Below are 20,047 nucleotides of genomic sequence, written 5' to 3'. Positions count from 1 at the left end.
TGGTAAATACCTCGGGGTAAGACGTCTGGTGTTTGTTGACCACGGCGTGCAGCTCCTCCAGTGCCAGATGGACAAGTAAACGGCAAACTTGTCATACCCATGGGAACTCGGTTAAGCTCCTGATCATACACTTGGAATCTCGTACACAACCACGAGTCTTTCACTCGGGGTTCCTCATGGGTCAGCTTGTACTTCGGATCTGCCTTCACTAAGGAAAACACAAACAATCTCCCAGAAGCACTGGAGGACAGAGGATCTAAGGGGGTCGAGGAACTGAAAGAAATTTTCATTAGGCGTAAAATATTATTGGGTAGGCTAATGGGACTGAAGGATGATAAACCCCGTGGGCCTGATGGACTGCATCCCAGGGTCCTCAGGGAGGTGGATCTAGAAATAGTGGATGCATTGGTGATCATTTTCCAATGTTCATCCCACTTTTCAAGAAAGGAGTGAGAGAGAAAATGGGGAATTACAGAACAATTAGCCTGACTTCAGTGGTGTGAAACATGCTGGAATCAATTATTAAAGAGGTAATAACGGGGCATTTGGATGGCAGTAAAAGCATTAGGGCCAAGTCTAAGAATAAGTAGTAAGCCATTTGGAACGGAGATGAGGAAACACTTTTTCTCACAGAGAGTGATGAGTCTGTGGAATTCTCTGCGTCAGAGGATGGTGGAGGCAAGTTCTCTGGATGCTTTCAAGAGAGAGCTTGATAGGGCTCTTAAAAATGGCGGAGTCAGGGGATATGGGGAGAAGGCAGGAACGACATATTTGCTCTTCCAATTCTCGCTCCCCATTAGGCGGTCTATAATACGCCCCTATAAGTGATGCTACACCTTTCCCATTTCTCAGTTCCACCCAAATAGCCTCCCTAGACGAGCCCTCTAATCTATCCTGCCAAAGCACTGTAATAATTTAAAATGTTGTAAATGACAACACATTGCTTGTGGGATTTAAAAAAACTCTGTAAGTTTTCAAATAATTTTTGATGAGGATAAGATTTGACCTGGGGAACGTGTTAAATTGGGGAACGGGTAATTAAAATGGTACAACGGGTGTATGGTGATATTCTAGGACATGTTTATATCAAGAAGGACGAGATGTGGAACCATTTGTCACGAATTTACAATTTCCACACTTTTTAGCAACCATGTTGGTCGAATTATTCAAGAAACGTATTTGGTTTCAAAGACCTTCAGGAACACATCGTTTTTTTTTTAAATCTATTGAAGGATTAAAAACGACTCTCACTTTCCAGTCTGAGTCTACATCGCTGCTACTGAAAAATCTGGAAAATCATGACCACTTTCTAATAGTGTATCGGGTGATCCCATTCGTAACGTGCTTTCGGTAGCATTGCCTTTGTTTCATTACATTCCCATCGCCCGAGAATTGTGTCGCATTTAAATTTACACAATTCAAAATCAGGAGAAGTGTGTCTGTTTGAGAAAAAAAAAACCCATTGTTTTTATTCCGAAGCCAACATAGCGCCGTGTTAAGTTAAAACGGGAGCTGCGGGCTCCCGGGTATCCAATGCTTTCTCTTTCATGGTCACTTGCAGACGGGCAACGCGGACAAAAACATAGTTCGGGCGCAATACGATCAGTGCCAAAGATAAGGCTCGCAATCATGTAATATGTAATTAGTGCCTAAGAGGGGGCACAATTTAAGTTAAGTGCTATTCCATTGTACGTTCTCCCGTGGAGGAAGCGACCAGTGTGGCTGTGGCAATGGGTTTGTTCTGAGTTGAACGAAAGGGCTCACACAACGGTCCCGGCCAGAAACGGCGCTAATCCGTGTTCTCCACAATGCTGCCTGACGCGCTCAGTTACTCCAACATTTTGTGTGTGAGATTTTTTTTGGAAAGCAGCACCTGCAATTTCTTGCATTTCGCAATCGCCTTCGTCAATTGTGTATCGGGACTTCAATGACAGTTTCTTGCAACGGCGCTACTGACGTGGGTTTGGCATTGCAGGAATGTGATGGAGAATTGTAGTCAATGAAGCGTAACCAGGGACCTCCCTCACCCCGCCAAGTGAAACGCATAAAAAGCAAGACAGGCCGGTATTTGCTCAGTCTCAAAAAGGCAGAGGTGCACAGAGACCGGCGACAGATAGATCCGTGTCACACTTCAACCATCAGAAGACCTGTAACGTGAGTACGCCGAGTTGGGAATGCACTTGTGCACAATCTGTTTCCGGGTTCTGGTTACGGACAGAAAGAAATGCCTTAAAGTACATTGTACATGAGGAGGTATTATCTAATATAGAATTTAGCTTGGATCTTTGGCATTTTGGCTGCACGAGTGAATATTAAAGGTAGAATAGACAAAAAGCTGGAGTAACTCAGCGGGGCAGGCAGCATATCAGGAAAGAAGGTTTCGAGTCGGGACCCTTCTTCAGACTCGTTAGGGAAAAGGGAAACGAGAGATATAGACTATGATGCAGGTAAAGAACAATGAATGAAAGATATGCAAAAAAAGTAACGATTATAGAAGAAACAGGCCATTGTTGGGTGAAAAAGAGAAGCTGGTGCGACGTGTGTGTGTGTGTGTGCGTGTGGGGGGGGGGGGGGGGGGGGGTGGGGGTAGAGAGAGAGAGGGAATGTAGGGGTCCTTGCCCAAGCTGCCCAAGCGAAATATGAGGTGCTGCTCCTCCAATTTGCTTTTAGCCTCACTATGACAATGGAAGAGACCCAGGACAGAAAGGTCAGTGTGGGAATGGGAAGGAGAATTAAAGTGTCCAGCAAGCGGGAGATCAGGTTGGTTCAGGAGGACTGAGCGAAGATGTTCCGGAAAACGATCGCCCAGTCCACGTTTGGTCTCGCCGATGTAGAAGAGTCCACATCATGAACAATGGATACAGTAGATGAGGTTGTTTGGAGGAAGTGCAAGTGATCCTCTGCCTAACCTGAACGGACTGTCGGGGTCCCTGGACAGTCGAGGGAGGAGGTATAGGGACAGGTGTTGCATCCCCGCGGTTGCAGGGGAAGGTACCTGGAGAGGGGACGGTTTGGATGGGAAGGGATGAGTTAACCAGGGAGTTGCGGAGGGAATGGGGTGGAGATGGAAAGATGAGACTAGTGTTGGGGTCCCGTTGGAGGTGGCGACTACGTCGGAGGTCTGCTAAAGGTATATTGATCGTGTGAAGTTTAATATTCTTAATTTTAAAAACGAAATCATTTATCGGCGGAAATGACAATGCACAGTGTTTTCGGAACAACATTTCCTGCACCAGCATGAACGATTACTAATGAAAGTTTATAGATGAAGTCTAAATGAGATTCACGATGTATGGAAATAAAACCCATTGGTTTTCGTCATTTGCCGAGAATTGAAACACAATTATGTTTGATGTAGGTGTTTTTTTGGAGAAAAATTGTTCTATTTGTAATATGTCGAGGAGATGTGCAGATTAAAGCAATTGACAATTTCGCTGCGCACAGCATATGTTTTAACTTTGCGCGGTCTAGAATGGTCACTCGACGTTTATTCGGGGGGTGGGGGGTCAATTATTGTTTTATTGTCATTCGAACCAAGTCCTCGTTCAATTCTCACGGTGCACAACGGGTTTGAAAAGAGAACTGCTGATTGTACTTTTCCTTTCAGATGCAGAACAACATGAAGTCTTGGCTGGGTGTGTTCACATTCATATTTAGCATGCTGGTCTGCATAGGGACTTTTGCAGACGCTTACCCTTCCAGACCCGACAACCCCGGCGACGGTGCTTCTGCAGAGCAGGTGGCCAAGTATTACACCGCACTGAGGCACTACCTCAACCTCATTACAAGGCAGAGGTGAGATCTGTTCTTGATTAGTCAGGGCGTCAAAGGTTACGGGGAGAAGGTTGGAGAATGGGGTTGAGGGAAAACTAGATCAGTCATGATCGAATGGTGGGGGAGGCTCGATGGGCCGAATGGCCTAATTCTGCTCTTGTGTCCTGCACATCGAATTGGTTTGGGGGGGGGGGGACAATGAAAGGGGTTTCTGTTTCTTAAGACCATGAGCAAACCCGACATGAGAAGGGAAGCGGAAGAAATGAGGAAGCGAAAAAAAGCGAAGCATAGTAATCCCGCCATTCTAAATCGCCTAAACCCAACGTCAAACCCGTCTAATCCCCAATTCTATTAATATTATGTTTATTAAATAAAATACCAAAAACAAGAGACGTGGGCATCTTTAGAACTCTGACAACCGCGTGTGTGGTAATTGAATATGTTACTATTTGATATAGACGTCAACCTCAATGTTTGAGAACTGTGACTTGAGAAGATGTGTCCAGCCAAAGGGATTCACGGTGGAGGGTAGCCCTGCGTGTCACAGTTTGCGGCAGCAATTTGTACGGGATAACCCAGCAACAGTGAGCATATAAGCTATATGTAGGAAGGAACTACAGATGCTAATTTAACCCGAAGATGGACACCAAAAGCTTGAGTAACTTTGCGAGTCACATCCAGAGATTCAGATCAACATCCAGATTCTGGATTCCACATCTGGATTTTAAATCTGGCGATGCTGTCTGACCTGCTGAGTTACTCCAGCTTTTTGTGTCTATCTCCGAGCATATGAGCTAGATTGGTTTCACCTGCAGCTCAACACTGGCATTAGCAAGAACCATATTTTGCACCCGTACAAAACGTATCGGATTATTACGAAATCGCGTGAGTGTTTAAAAATTCACCCGGATTTACGCACGAAACATGCGTGATGATCCTGAGAACTTGTGGGCAGATCGCTACCTGGTATGATATCGACCGTCTCTCATTTAACTTACCATAGCTTTAAGGGAAATGGCATCAGGTTTATAAAATGAACACAATTCATTTGCTTTAAATACTAAATTGTCAGCTGCTTTCTGACAAATGAGCTAGGCTACTTAATGCCCCGCCGTACTGATACGCCGTAGTAGACTGATAATTTTGGACAGTAAACTTTAAATTTCATTTGCTATCCTCAATCGGAGCAAACGTCTGACAACCGGATTGGGAAGTTGTTCAGAGATTGCAGTACATGCCGGATTTTTAAAGCTCCTTGACAACACGGAGCGGGTGATCACAAAATGCTGGTATAATATAACTCAACGTGACGGGAGTCTCTGGAGTGAAGGAATGAATGTGTGGCGTTTCGGGACGAAACACTGAGGGTTGACAGTCTGAAGAGGGTTCTCGACCGAATCGTCACCTATTCCTTTTCTCCAGAGATGCTGCCCGTCCCGCCGAGTTACTCCAGCATTTCGTGTCTATCTTCGGTGGAAACCTGCATCTGCAGTTCCTTCATACACAACAGAGCGGGGTTCAGGTCAGGGCGCTTTTCGGTGTAATGAGATAGACCGCAGGGCCAAAGACGGCTGCAGTAATCTAGCCAGCGCGATGGTAGGTTCGCCCCGGGCGCCTCGCTGCCGTCGTGGAACTTCTGAACCTGTAATGCGAGGACATGGTAGCCAATTCACAAATGGGAAGTTCCCACAACATCAAGTGAAATTAATGTTGTGACATTTAACAATGGTCTCGATAGAAATAAAGATTAGTTTGCAGATATTCCTATTTTTATCATAACGTGCAGGAATATTATACCGTGCGTCCATTGCATTAAGCCCCTTGCTACCATCTCCCTTCCTGGTTCTTTGCATTGTTTGGTTATCTGTCTCTGTACAGTGCAAAGTCACGTCGTAAAACCACTATTGCTGATTGATTTCAGCGCGCAGCGCCACCCAGTGCCATCGAACAAAAGCAGAATGCGGTTCCTCTTATCACAGCGCACCGTTGAGAGGGACGCACAACGCAAGTCTGTCTATGCTGTCCAATGTTTCAAAAGTGCAGCTCAGTAATAAGTAGATTCTAAGTAAATAAACGTACGATAGAAGCCACATATTGCGACTTTTTAAGTAACAATTGACGGGAATTTAAATTTCTCACAATCATTTCATGTACATTATGATATTAAACATTTATACAATTATAAGAGACACACGGAACTGCAGATGCTGAAAACATTTTCAACGGACAGTTCTGCTGTATTTCTATGGAAAATACACTTTTGGTGTTATTTGAAAATAGTAATTATTCCTAATTCACGCTGTACTTGACGCGTTTGAATAACTGCACTAACGACACAAAATAGTTGCATTTACGAGCCAAGAAAAGGCCAGCGGACCTTTCAGGCTTCTTTGAGAAAGCTATGCCGTAAATCCTCATCACCTACTCCTTCCTAATACCCTGCAACATCGCCCTCCACAAGTGAACATGTCCAATTATCTTCTGTAAGTTGCTGCACAATCCGTGTCACCAATTGGGAGTCTGTCATCACTCACAACCTAAAACACCCAACAGAATCTGAACAGATTCCCATTTTCCTGTGATCTTGTGACAGCAGTGTTTGGAGAACTCACTTGAATGCAGCAATCCAAAAGTTATTGAAGTATTCCCTTGAGTTCCGTTGCCACTGTCACTCACATAACGTCGTGAACTGGGTATATTGAAGACTAGCATTACATCTAGTATTAGCAGTAGAACCAACACGGAAATCTCCAGTGAAACCGACACTGCGTTGGGAATTTGCAGCCAATGTTTAATAACCTGCTATTATTCAGTGACCACCCTGGCACTAAAATTATTTTAATATGCATGGATCAATAAATGTCTGGAAATTCGAACATAATATGTTTTATGTTTGAGGAGATTTCTGATGTTTGTGATCAACCTTAATCTTCATTGATTATTCCATACAATGTTTGACAAATCAGCTAACATTCATTATGTTGCTGACTGCTTTGCTGTCCACGAGAGTCCAACCTGATTGGCTGCTCGCCTGCGAGATGACGTCTTTCATGTTGCACGGCGGGGATTCCCCCCTTTTGCTGACGTAAACAAGGTGATGCCCGGGACCTCCCCTGCGCCCACAATGCTGATCTTTGTGCTGGTCACATCTTTGTGGGCACCGACAGAAAATTGTGAATATGATTTTTAAAATCGTTCAGGACTTCATCTGTCCTTCTTCTTCTGAGAAATTTCAGTTCATTACATCTTTTGCCACAGCTGATTTTAAAGTTGATAATTTGTCATTACAGAGAGATACCATTTAATGGTCCTGATATGCTATTTGACACGTACATTGTTGCTAGTGAAAGATATTTCAGGTCGACTTAACTACCATCCAGAGAGACACTCAGTTCCCCCATTACAGCATCTAAATCTTCAGTAAATCTGATTTGATCTCTACTGGATCCCATTTCCACCCGGAGATTGCGATTTGTTTATTTTATATTAAGTTATATTTTGTAGGTATTAATCATTTAACAAGATTGCACTAGAATCCACTTTGCATATTTTGCAGTTAAAGAACAAATAATCGAGCTGCATCTTTCTTCTCAAATAAATGCTTTTCAGATTATATGTCTTCAAACTTATGAGGTGCATACAGCAATTGCCTTCCACACTAATTTTCCCTGTAACATCTAAAGTATAAGTATTTTTTAAATTCATAGTGGTTTCATATAAATGTATCCCTGATATCTTCACAACCAGAGAGCTAGTGCTGAACTACTATCTACCTCCTTGGTGACCCTCGGACTACCCTTGATCGGATTTTGCTGGCATTATATCTTGCACTAAATGTTATACCTATATACTGTAAATGGCTCGAATGTAATCATTTATTGTCTCTCTGCTCACTGGATAGCATGCAACAAAAGCTTTTCACTGTACCTTGGTACACGTGACAATCAACTAAACTGTTTCTGCATAGTCTTTGATGTTCATTGTTCTCTGTTGTGATTTGATGGCAAAGACTAAATGCAAAACCTGAAGAATAGAAGGAGAAAATGCTGGGAGCATTCAGCAGGTCACACAGCATCCTCTGGAAGTGAAAGTGAATGAATGCTTCAGGCTGATAACTTTCCTTCAGATGTGAAATTCAGGGATTGGCTTCAGCGTATAGTCAACCATACATTTTTCCACTATAAACCAGCCATCCTTTGAATTGCTAGTCTCCCTTTGGTATGAAGTGTTCATTGGCTTTATGATCAATGGGTCAAGAATCAATGGTTTTTCATTGCCATGTATGACATGTTTTTGTTTTTATGACATGCACAATGACATGTTTTTTGCACAACCCACAATTATGATTGCTGCAGTCCATTGGTTAGATATGTGACGGGTGAAATTGCCTAATGGTAACATTTTAAAATGGCCTGATAGTGATTCTTCTTTTCCTTTTTACACTGTTGTAAATGTGAGTGTCTTTTAATTTCACCTGTAATTATCAACACCTTCCATAGAAAATCTGGGTCATACTTTTCTTTCATGCACAATATTTTACACATTTGGTGCCTTTGTCTCATACATACATGGGGAAGTAAAAAAAACCATGACTCTCACACAATGCTTCCTGGCTTATCCAGCTGAGCATTGGAAGGCTGGAGCCGGTCAATGGTGGCATCCTCAACCCCCATCTTTGTTTGGTAAGCGAACTGCAGGGGGTCTAGATTCAGGGGTCGCACGTGAGTGAGCACCAGCCTCTCCAGGGACTTCATGATGTGTGAAGTCATCGTCAACCGGTCTGTAGACATTGGAGGAGCTGGGATACATCTTCTTTGGTCCAGGAACCAGGCAGGAGGTTTTCCACATCACAGGAACCGTCTCCAGGCTCAGGCTCAGGTTGAAGATATGCTGGAGTACTCCACACAACTGGCTGGCACACACCTTGAATACCCTTGGGCTGACATCGGGTCACGTGACTTTGGCTGGGCGGAGTCTGCTCAGCTCTTTCCTCACCTGCTCACCCTTGATGGTCAGGTGCGACAACGAAAAGGCTGAGGGAGTGGACCAGGGGGATTGAGAGGGAGAGTCTGTCGGGGAGCAGGAGGAGGGTGGGCAGAGGGTGACCGTCAAATTTAATAAAAAACAGGTTTAGCTCGTTCACCCAGTCCTTTCCCTCCCCAGGCCACTGGTCTTCTTGTAGCCTATAATGCTCTTCATACCCGCTCCACACATCCCTCATGTTGATCTGCTAAAGTTTCAACTCCAGCTTCCTTCTTTAGTTGTCCTTGCCCTGTCTCAGTCTCACCTTCAGGCACCCGTTTCACCTCCTCCCTGCCACCATTCATGAAGATCCGCTTCTGCTGGTTGAGACAATGAAACATTGAAACATACAGTAAATCAAGTTGTTTGACATTCATGGTCTTTTAAAAACAAAATATATAGTTCAAGAATTGCAAATTGATCAGCTGAATGACTGGCAATATTCTAACAAACATTATTATGACAATTTGTCGCAACAGGTTTGGAAAGAGATCCAACCCCGAAGCACTAATGATGACTGAACTGATGCTGAGAGATAATTCAGAAAACTTTCCCAAATTTAGGTGAGGATTTTAAATGTAATTTTATGTGGATGCTATTTGAAAGTTGGGATGGATATGCATTTCATAGGATGTTCAATTTAATTTTATCTGGGTGGAAGGAGCATATTTAATTGATTATAGATTGTAATCACTTAGGAATTAAAGAGCTCCTGAGAAAATGGACATGTTCCCAGAAAATAATCCTTTCCATGGAAATGTCAACAATTGTATTAATCCAAATTTATTTCTGTTTGCAGGTACGATGAACCTTCCATGTGGTGATGAAAATCTGCAGTTTCTTTAATGTGAACTTACATTCCAGTCAACAGATCATTGCTTAGAAAATGAAACATTCTCACTATTCTTAAAGAAGCCAATGCATGTCGCTATCATTTAAATCTGTAAAAGTTTTATTTTCCTGCATCATATATTCTATATAAAGTTTATTTAAATGAATTGCAGGTGCATTAAATATGTAATGCATTGTAACGCTGAAAAAGAAATTATTCTTTGTCTGGTAAGGACAGGTTTGTGCTATTAAAATTCAGTAATAAAACAAAACAATCTAAATGGAAAATTGTACAAAGTTATCAAACTATATGCCCCAGATATTTAATCTAATATCAACATTATCTATTAATAGCACATATGATCTCAGTGACTTGTTCTGTGTATGATAAGCGTTGCAATTCTCTATAATCGAATGACCACAACCTGTGTTCTTTAAGCAGTGACAAAATATATAACATGTTCACATACCCTTTAAGATGTCAGCCTAAATTTTCTTCCTCATCACGTTGATAGATGTCTGAGACACATTCAGGAACACTGGTCTCCTCTTTTTATGAAAAATTGTTGCAGTTTGATGTGAATGGTGTAAATTGATAACAGGAGCAGTTTAGTACTTTGTGTTTGGGACTCTGAGCATTAGAAGGCACGGGATACACCATTTATACAGTACTTCCAACATAACATAACTTCCTGAGGCACTGCATTGAACACTGACTAGTGCAACACGATGCTGTGTCACATAAGGTATTGAGTAAGAAGCTCAAAAACAAATGTTCATAGAAGTTGGATTAAAGATCACCTCAACAGAAGGAACAAGGGCTTCGGCAGGGAATTAAAAAATGTTGTTCATTGGAAGGTAAAGGCATGGACACCAGTGCTTGACTGATTGAACGTGGGAATAATTGAGCAACCAGCAGTGGAAGAGCGCAAAAACATAGTGAGATGGCAGTGTTGGTGGAAGATGAAGCCATGGGAAATGTGAAAACCAGTGTAGGAACTTTAACATCAAGTAGTTATTTTGACTTTGGAAGTCAATGTAGGTCAACGGGCACAAGATAAGGGATAAACAAGCTAAGGTGACAGAATGGAGACAGTGCGGGAGTTACTTGAAATTTGGGAAATCAATGTTCATACCACTGGGTTGTAAGCTGCCCAAGTGAAATATGAGGTGCTGTTTGCATATGGCCTAAATCTGACAGTCGAGGAGGCCCAGGACAGAAGGTCAGTAAGAGAATGGGTAGGGGAGTTAAAATGATTGGCAACAGGGAGATCGTGTAGGCAAAGTTGGTCTGAGCGTAAGTGTTCAGCGAAATGTTCACCAAGTCTATGCTTGGTCTCGCTGATATATAGGAACCCACACTGGGAGCACTGGATACAGTAGATGATGTTGGAAGAGGTGCAAGTAAACCTCTGCCTCACCTGAAAGGACTGTTGGGATACCTTGATGTAGTCGAGGGAGGAGGTATAAGGACAGGTGTTGCATCTCCTGTTTTTGCAGGGACAGTCCCTGGGGATTGGGTGGTTTGGGTGGGAAGGAATGAGTGAACCATGGAGATGCGCAGAGAATGGTCTCTGCGGAAGGCGGAAAAGGGCGGAGATGAGAAGATGTGACTGATGGCAGGATCCCTTTGGAGGTGACAAAAATGTCGAAGGATGATGTGTTGCATCCGACAGCTGATGAGCTGAAAGGTGAGGACTAGGGATCACACAGGATTCCTTTTAGTTTTAGTTAATAGATTTCTTGTTGCAATAGTAGGATTTGTAGTTGGATGCGAAGTTAGATGAAAAGGGAAGCAAATGTACCGCAAATATCACAGTTGAGAGGGGTGGCAGATATCATAGTGAGCCAGGGCTAACATTCCTCCTTTTCTAGTCCACGCTCAATGCAGTAGTCACTTTCCCGAAGGATGCAGTCTATTCCATCTCACTACAATTGAGAGGGCGACTGATAACTCAAGCAATAGTTTTCAAGTGTAAGAAGTATAAATGCCAGGCCATAACATAGAAACGTAGAAACATAGAAAATAGGTGCAGGAGTAGGCCATTTGGCCCTTCGAGTCTGCACCGCCATTCAATATGATCATGGCTGATCATCCAACTCAGCATCCTGTACCAAGTCCAATATTCATGTGTGGATGCTGGAATTCCATTGATGTTTCCAATACACTAACTATAATACAGTTCTCTTGCTGTGGTTGAGCATAAAATATTTGAGCAAAGATTTGTTAGAACATACTTGCATCATTACTCTTTTTGAAATATACTTGGGAATGTAATTATTTACAGTTCTGCTTTCCAAGAGAAGGATAATATTAAATTCTGAAGATTTGTTTGTTTCATATGGATGTATGAATAATTAACTTGCAAAGAACATAAGTTTGGATAAGAGAGTCAAGAGTCAATTTAATTGTCATTTGGACCCCTAGAGGTCCAAACGAAATGCCGTTTCTGCAGCCATACATTACACACAAATAGACCCAGACACAACATAATTACATTTTACATAAACATCCATCACATAGCTGTGATGGAAGGCCAAAAAAAACTTCTCTCCACTGCACTCTCCCCCCCCCCCGATGTCAGAGTCAAAGTCAAAGCCCCCGGCTGGCGATGGCGATTGTCCCGCGGCCATTGAAGCCACGCCGGGTGTGCGAGGTCGCACACCGGGTCTTGGTGTTGGAGCCCCCGGTGTGCGCTCGTAAAGTCCCGCGGCCATTCCAGCCGCGCGGGGCGGTGTAGTGAGGCCCCGCTCCAGGAGCTCTTCAACCCCGCAACACGGGCGGGAGAATTCGCCGTTGCAGGAGCCCCGAAAAGCGGTCTCTCTCCAGGGATCCGCGGGCTCCCGGCGCCGCTGTCCGCAGACCCGCAGCAGCAGCCTCCGACTCAGCAGCGGCATCGGCAGCAGCAGCAGCAGCGCTCCTCCACCGCTCCAACCGCTCCGGACTCGGCCAGCCCCGCGACGGCGACGGTGAGTAGCACCAGAGTCCCCGGCTTCTTCCTGTTGGAGGCCGCTCCTCGTTGCGGCCCCAACGACAACGGAAACCCGACGAGAAAAAGGTCGGGTCTCCAGTGCAGGGAGAGATTTAAAAAGTTCCCCCCCCCCTCCCACCCCACCCCCCCCCCCCCCCTCCCACACCCACACCCCAACAAAAAATAACAAAAACTACATTAAAACACAGACAGAAAATAATAAAAACGCGGACAGACTGCAGAGGCCGCTGCTGGCCAGAGCCGCGCCGCCTACCGGAAAAAGAAATGTTATATATAAAGGATCAAACGTTAGCTTCTGTAAAATATCTTCACTTTACTCCACCTAATCATTCACCATTTACCTGGAAAACAAATAGCTAGATTCCTTTGATTTAGATTCCTACAGGACATTGCAATGGGGTATTTTAACGGAGCGCCTTGTTAATTGGAAAGCAAATGCGGAAATCAAGTTTTACATTCAGAAGTTTATCTAAGTACAGCAAAAGACCACTAGGTTGAAGTAACTCCTTTAATCACTCTCAAACAAAACCACTTATTTTGTACCACGCAATTTAATTCTTTATCTAGAAATATATATACTGTATATTTATCCTTCAAGAGCTTTCCTGGATAATTGATTTCCGAATCCCACTGCAATTTTCTAACCAATAGTTTTGAACTTGAGCCCTTATATCTAAAATTGCACCACTGTGCACAATTTTCCAGGGTTAATGTGGCCAGTTCCATTATGACCATAAAAGTTTCACTTAGATCAATTGAGCAACTCCTCTGTTCCACAGTAAAGAAAGTCAATTTCTTTTTCACCCTATAACTTAAATTATTGATACTTACACCTTGGAAAAGCGTGTTCTGTTCTTCCCTGCGATATCCTACCGCAATGCGTCTTTTCTGTAAATTAGTTAACTGGGAGGAAAGGACTGTCTCTGTCATTGTTATGTGTGACCAAATGTAAAACACATTCAAATTGCAAAACCTTTCTCATAATTTGACGAGGAATACTGATCAGTGGTGAATATCCTGTTATGTTTGGGGAACGACCAACAGAAAAATCCCCAAAAATGCAGTAATAAATGCTGAAATACATATGCTCACACTGTTACACGGGATTAATGTAGAAAAGAGCTGCAGATGCTGCTTTAAACCATAGACAAAAAAAGCTGGTGTAACTCAGCGGGTCAGACAGCATCTCTGGACAAAAGGAATAGGTGATGTTTCGGGTCGAGGCCCCTTCTTCAGACTGAGAGTTAGGGGTAGGGTAGATATAGACAGTGATGTAGAGAGATATTGAACAAATGAATGAAAGATATTCACAAAAGTAACAATGATAAAGGGAAGTAGCTGGGGGCTAGGTGAAAGCAAGTTACAGACAATGCAGCTTAACAAGATAACTTTGAACCGAGTAAAACGATGAGTGGGGAAGGAATGGAGACAGAGGGGATGCAACGGTTACTTTAAGTTTAAGTTTGAGAAGTCACTATTCATACCTCTGGGTTGTAAGCTGCCAAAGCTAAATATGTGGTGCTGTTCCTTCAGTTAGTATTTGGCCTGACACTGACAATGGAGGAGGCCAGGACAGAAAGATCAGCATGGGAATGAGAAACAAAGTTAAAATATTTGGCAACCGGGAGATCAGGTAGGCCCAGGAGGGCTGAGCGAAGGTGTTCAGTGAAACAATCACCCAGTCCATTTGTTTGAACATACTTACTTCATTTCTAATGTCTCATTAATGATGTGCTGGGAAAAGTTCATGATTGACGTCTGGGATTTGAGGTGCCTGTGGCCATTGCAATCTGCATCTGGGGCATCGATGTATTGTTTTTCAGCAGCAGGAGGTAGAGGAAGTGACCATCGTTAAATGAAAAGGACAGTGAGTGACTTGAGGAGGATGTATGAATACGTTTATTGTCATTGCACAATACTGCGCAACAAAATTCCTTTGCATCTCCTCCGGTTAAAAAATACAAACACGACAACCATTGACACATATTGAATTGAATTTAATTGAATTTGAATCCTTTATTTGTCATTCAGACCATTCGGTCTGAACGAAATGTTGTTGCCTGCAGCCATACATGTAATAATAACAACACACAATAAACACAAATTAACATCCACCACAGTGAGTTCACCAAGCACCTCCTCACTGTGATGGAGGCAAAAGTCTTAGAGTTACTGTCTCTTCCCTCCTCTTCTCCCTCTGCGCTGAGGCGATACCCCACCGGGCGATGGTATGTCAGTCCCGCGGTTCAAGCTCCGCGGCCCGGGGTGGTCGAAGCTGCCGCCCTCCAGTCCAGCGGACGCAGCTGTTGCCACGGGAGCTCCGGAAAACAGGCACCAGCCTGTGACCTGCGAGCTCCTGACGATGTCGTCCACTGGCCCGCGGCCGAGCCCCGGATTCAGGTCACCGCCACCATAACGCCGCCCCAGTCACCGAAGCACCGTCTCCGCCCCGCACCGGGCTGCCCTCACGGGAGCGTCTCAGCCCCGCACCGCGCCGCCCACACGGGAGCGCATTCCAGCTGAGAGCCGGGCCGCCCACACGGGAGCGCCTTCCAGCCGGGACCCAGGCCGCCCACACGGGAGCGCCTTCCTGACAGGACCCAGGCCGCCCACACGGGAGCGCCTTCCAGCCGGTAGGCGGGCCGCCCACACAGGAGTGTCTCAGCCCCGCGCCGTCCGCCCTCACCAGAGCGCCGAGTCGTGCCGCTGCCCGAACGCCGCCACAGCTCGAAGACGGCCAGCCTCGCGTTGGTAAGTCCCGGCTGGCTCAACCTCCGGAGCCTCGAGGTCGGTCGCAGGTTGGAGGCCGCCAGCTCCGCCATTGGGCCTCAGCTCAGGCGGGGGAAGAGATGGGGGATACGACAAAAAAGTCTCATTCCCCCGAAGGGAGAGACAGAAAGCCCTGTTTCAGCCCCCCCCCCCCAACACACATAACACCACCTAATAACCAAACGTTTAACTGAACTAGACAAAAAAAACCAACACAAAAAAAGTAAAAACAGACAGACTGCAGGCCAGCCGCAGCCGTTTCACAGCGCCGCCACTTCCAGAAGCATCGGGCCCTGTATATATCATCCAAGGAGGGCAGTTGAGCGTTTGTAATGCTCTGTGCAGTTTTTATAACTCTCTGCAGCGCCCTCCTCTCAGCCACAGTACAGCTAGAAAACCACACCAGGATGCCATAGGAGAGGATACTTTCCACGGCGCATCGGTAGAAGGACAGCAGCAACGGCTGTGAGACGTTTGCTCTCCGCAGAGACCTCAGGAAATACAGCCGCTGCTGTGACTTCTTCACGAGAGTGACAGTGTTCATTTGCCATTTCAGGTCCTGGGAGATGTTTATTCCCAGGAACTTAAAGCCAGTGACTCTCTCCACCATGTCTCCTTTGATGTATAAGGGAGCAGGTTCCTCTCTCCTCTTCCTCCTGAAGTTAACGACCAGTTCATTCACGGCTGGTGAAATTTGCCGTGGAGAAATGTGAGATGACATATTTTGAGAGAAGCAGTTATAGAAGAGGATTCAAACTGGAGAGCTTAGAATTAAACATCTCAGGATAAGGAATTGGCCATTTAGCAATGAGGCGAGAAATAATTTCTTTAACAGAGCTGCAAATCTTTGCATTATATTGAGTTTATTGAAGGTTAAGACTGATACATTTTTGGACACTGAGGGAGTTAGATGATGTCGGTAAAGAAAGGGGATTAAGGCAAACGATCAAACATGATCTTATTACATGGTAGAGAAGGCTTGATGGTCTCCAAGTCCTATTCCTTAAATAGTTCTCTTTCATACATCCTGTAATCCACAGGTTGTAATGAGATAATGTACTTTCTTGAAAGATGCCCAGCAAAGACTCTGGAAATGCACATAGTTAATGAAGTCCCATCGGGAACTGCACGGACCCTGTTTTGATGAACCTTTGCAGGGACATATGCAGCCATGTTTTATCACACCAAAATAGGAGTAATCTAATCTCTAGGCATATCCTTGTAGCAACACAAAATGGTCCATTTGGACTGTGTAATGGTCATTACCACCGTACAAATATCCACACTAGCATATTGCAGTCCTTCAAATATTTTCCCAATGTCCATGCCGAAATGTTCAAAGTACAAGTGCAATGCAAAATATACAGATGTTTCAAAAAGATGATTACCAATGGAAACTAACAGACCTGGTGGACGAACATCCTTACACTGAATTTTTCTATTGTACTACAACTAATGTCCCTTCATTTGTGAATGAACAAAAGCATGAGCTTTCCATACTCCTCACACAGCTGGTCAGTGGTATTATTTTCAGGCTGTAAAATTGTACAATGCATGGAGATGGAAGGAAAATGAATCTACACAATAGCCAGACATGGTGTGCTTTGTTATTCTGGATGTGATGCATCAAAGAAATTTAAATTATCTTCAAATCCAGCAAGGATCAAGTCAACCATTGGGGAATGGCTAATTAAAATAGTACAACGTGTGTATGCTGATATTCTGGGACATGTTTATATCAAGAAGGACGAGGTGGGGAACCTTTTGAAGAAAGGTTTGGGGATGTCCCCAGGGCCTGAAGAGATCTACCCAAGATTACTGAAAGAGGCTAGAGAGGGCCTTGTATCCTCTTTAGTCATTGTAGGAGTCATTCATGTTTTGGCGAGGCGCTGTTGGCATATTATATTATTTTTTCTAGGTATATCTCGCAGTATTATTTTGGATACTTGGGGGCGGTCACTAGATGCACAGAGGGGCGTATACATATGGGCATAGTGAACAGGGAGTGATCGGACCAGGCACAGTGGAGAGTATTCAGTTCTCACCAGACTGGGGAGAACATAATGCTACAACCTGTATGCACAATAAGGAAAACCTGGTAGTTCATCTCTTTGTTTGTACAAACATCTTACAATATACTTGGTGCCACCATTGAAGAACCCAAACAAACCAAGTATCTTGGCATCAAATTTCAGAATGATCTGCGTTGGAATGGTCAGACTCATCATGCAACGGTGAAAGCAACAGGTGTCCTAAACTTTCTGAGGCGCAACTTTCATCATTGTTCAACTTCTGTCAAGGAGAAGCTATACTTCACCCTCGTTAGACCTCATTTGGACTACGCAGTTGCAGCATGGGACCCATACACAAATAAAAATATTTCTTCCATCGAACGAGAGCGAGTGTCACCAAACTTCTGAATTCTCTGGGGTGGAACCCTCTCCAAGACAGATGTGAAGCTCACCATTTGACCTGTTTTTACAAAATGTTAAATGGTCAGATTGAAATAGACTACAAGACCTACACCAAACCCGAACCAATTAGGAGCAAATGAGAGCATTCGATCCAATTTGTGATCCCAGCTACAAAGACAGATGTGTACAGCAATTTGTTCTTCCCCTGCACAATTAAAGCATGGAATAATCTCCACCCAACTATTGTTACCCAACCAAATGCAACCAAATTTAAAGTAGCTCTTTCTTCCCAATAACCCTTTCTGGCTTAAGCCCTCCCTTCACCACCTCCAGTTTAAATTCCATTTGGAATATTTTGGAGGACCAAGAAACCAAGAACCAAGAACTACTTCAATAAAGAACCAATGTGAACCAAAAGAACTGGAACTAACGACTGGAAAATCTGTGTAGTACTTTACTATTTACCTATGTAGTAATGGGAAAGGAAAGTTGGATACTGGAAGAATTGGAAATTTGCCATTACAATTTAGTGAGAACTGACTATGAGTGAAACTGGAGCTTAGGAATTATTCAAACGGAACAAACGATTGTTTAATTTCACAAGGCTGACGCTGCCATTCCCAATCAACTGGACAAGGTTGCCACCTGCGCTAATCTGACTAACGAGGATTGGAAACCTCAAAAGCCAATGCGCAGGGAGAGAGTGAGTACATATAGCATTAAGATTTATTGGAGAAACTATATATGATAAGCTGAATTGTAAAATGCCTACTGAAATAGAGAATTGAGAAGTGACCTTGAGAATGAGAACAATATCAGTTGTTTGAAGAAAGCCTGGATAGACTTGGTTTATACTCTCTAGAATTTAGGAGATTGAGAGGGGATCTTATAGAAACTTACAAAATTCTTAAGGGGTTGGACAGGCTAGATGCAGGAAGATTGTTCCCGATGTTGGGTAAGTCCAGGACAAGGGGTCACAGCTTAAGGATAAGGGGGAAATCCTTTAAAACCGAGATGAGGAGAACTTTTTTCACACAGAGAGTGGTGAATCTCTGGAACTCTCTGCCACAGAGGGTAGTTGAGGCCAGTTCATTGGCTATATTTAAGAGGGAGTTAGATGTGGCCCTTGTGGCCAAGGGGATCAGAGGGTATGGAGAGAAGGCAGGTACGGGATACTGAGTTGGATGATCAGCCATGATCATATTGAATGGCGGTGCAGGCTCGAAGGGCCGAATGGCCTACTCCTGCACCTAATTTCTATGTTTCTATGTTTCTATGTTTGAAATACTAGCCGCAGGCATATGGCTTTTACGTCAATGCATCTTAAATGGATAGTGAACAAGTATGTCTAAACTCAGTCACAAACTGATGATGTTGGGAAGAATTCTGAAAAGGAAAGATGAGTTATTAAACACTGACAAAGGCTGGGAATTGTTCATGGAAAAGTGTCAGAAGACAAGAAACGATATATAAACAAGCTAACAAGTTAATTGAAAAGCTGAAAGAGCTCATGAAATCAGATGAAAATGTAAATGAAGTACACTCTAACCTGGTTCAATTAATCAAGCTCTGTAATGAAGTCAGAGAAAACCACGAGTCATTGATGAAAGTACCACTGCCTGAAAAGGATCTTGAAAGCCAAAATCATTGGTTTCAGCAAAGAATAGAAACTTTTAATGGTTTTATACAAGATGTAGAGGGGTGGTTATCTGTTGTGTCGGCACGGACTTGTAGGGCCGAGATGGCCTGTTTCCATGCTGTAATTGTTATATGGTTATATGATGTTGGACAGCAAGCTACGCACTTCATTGCTGTGAGTGCCATACAACAGAGTGTTGTAAACTCAGAAGAAATTGGACCCGATGACAGTGTTTCAAATGTCTCAAAACCAAAATCAAGCCACAAATCTAGTTCTTCATCATGTGTATCTTCAACGGCCTCTGCTCACTTAAAAGCTGAGGCAGAAAAAGCTGCTCTCTTGGAACGGGTTGCCACCATGAACAAAAAGCACAAGCTTGAGGCACAATGGAGCAATTGAAAAGAGAGACTGAGCTGGCAGCAACCAATGCCAAGCTTGACCTTGAGACACAAAAGGAACAATTGAAAAGAGAGATGGAACAGCTGGAACTGGAGGGAGCTGGCAGCAGCCAATGAAAGGATCAATATACTTGAGGCCTAAGGATTAAGAAGCAGCTCCAGAGTATATCACGTGTTGAGCTCTTATGCGAGAAAAGGAAATGCTCA

At 43.8% G+C, this 20,047-nt stretch overlaps 1 protein-coding gene across 5 annotated transcripts; it reads left to right on the top strand.

Moving 5' to 3' along the window:
* The first annotated feature begins 1,800 nt into the window (after positions 1-1,800).
* Positions 1,801-10,097, top strand: LOC129712516 (pro-neuropeptide Y-like). 5 transcript variants are annotated; one of them, XM_055661023.1, is made up of 4 exons: positions 1,801-2,154; positions 3,614-3,795; positions 9,276-9,359; positions 9,596-10,097. In XM_055661023.1, exons 2-4 carry the CDS (start codon positions 3,620-3,622, stop codon positions 9,618-9,620), a joined length of 285 nt encoding a protein of 94 aa, XP_055516998.1. In that variant the 5' UTR covers positions 1,801-2,154; positions 3,614-3,619; the 3' UTR covers positions 9,621-10,097. The 5 variants fall into 5 exon arrangements, with proteins under 5 accessions (XP_055516998.1, XP_055516980.1, XP_055516964.1 ...); XM_055661005.1 differs by having other exon boundaries at positions 1,813-2,154; positions 3,608-3,795; XM_055660989.1 differs by lacking the exon at positions 1,801-2,154 and adding an exon at positions 2,669-2,707 and having other exon boundaries at positions 3,608-3,795.
* Positions 10,098-20,047: the final 9,950 nt, after the last annotated feature.

The sequence above is a fragment of the Leucoraja erinacea genome, chromosome 2 (assembly GCF_028641065.1).
Source record: "Leucoraja erinacea ecotype New England chromosome 2, Leri_hhj_1, whole genome shotgun sequence".
NCBI lineage: Eukaryota > Metazoa > Chordata > Chondrichthyes > Rajiformes > Rajidae > Leucoraja > Leucoraja erinaceus.
Note: the sequence above shows the minus strand (reverse complement) of the source record. Positions and strands in the feature narration are given on the sequence as shown.

Coding starts and splice junctions, on each gene's coding strand:
- LOC129712516 (XM_055660989.1), top strand. CDS start 2,678: ATGACAATGGAAGAGACCCAGGACAGAAAG. Junction 2,708..3,607: donor AAGAGACCCAGGACAGAAAG/GTCAGTGTGGGA, acceptor TTTTCCTTTCAG/ATGCAGAACAACATGAAGTC. Junction 9,360..9,595: donor GAAAACTTTCCCAAATTTAG/GTGAGGATTTTA, acceptor TTCTGTTTGCAG/GTACGATGAACCTTCCATGT.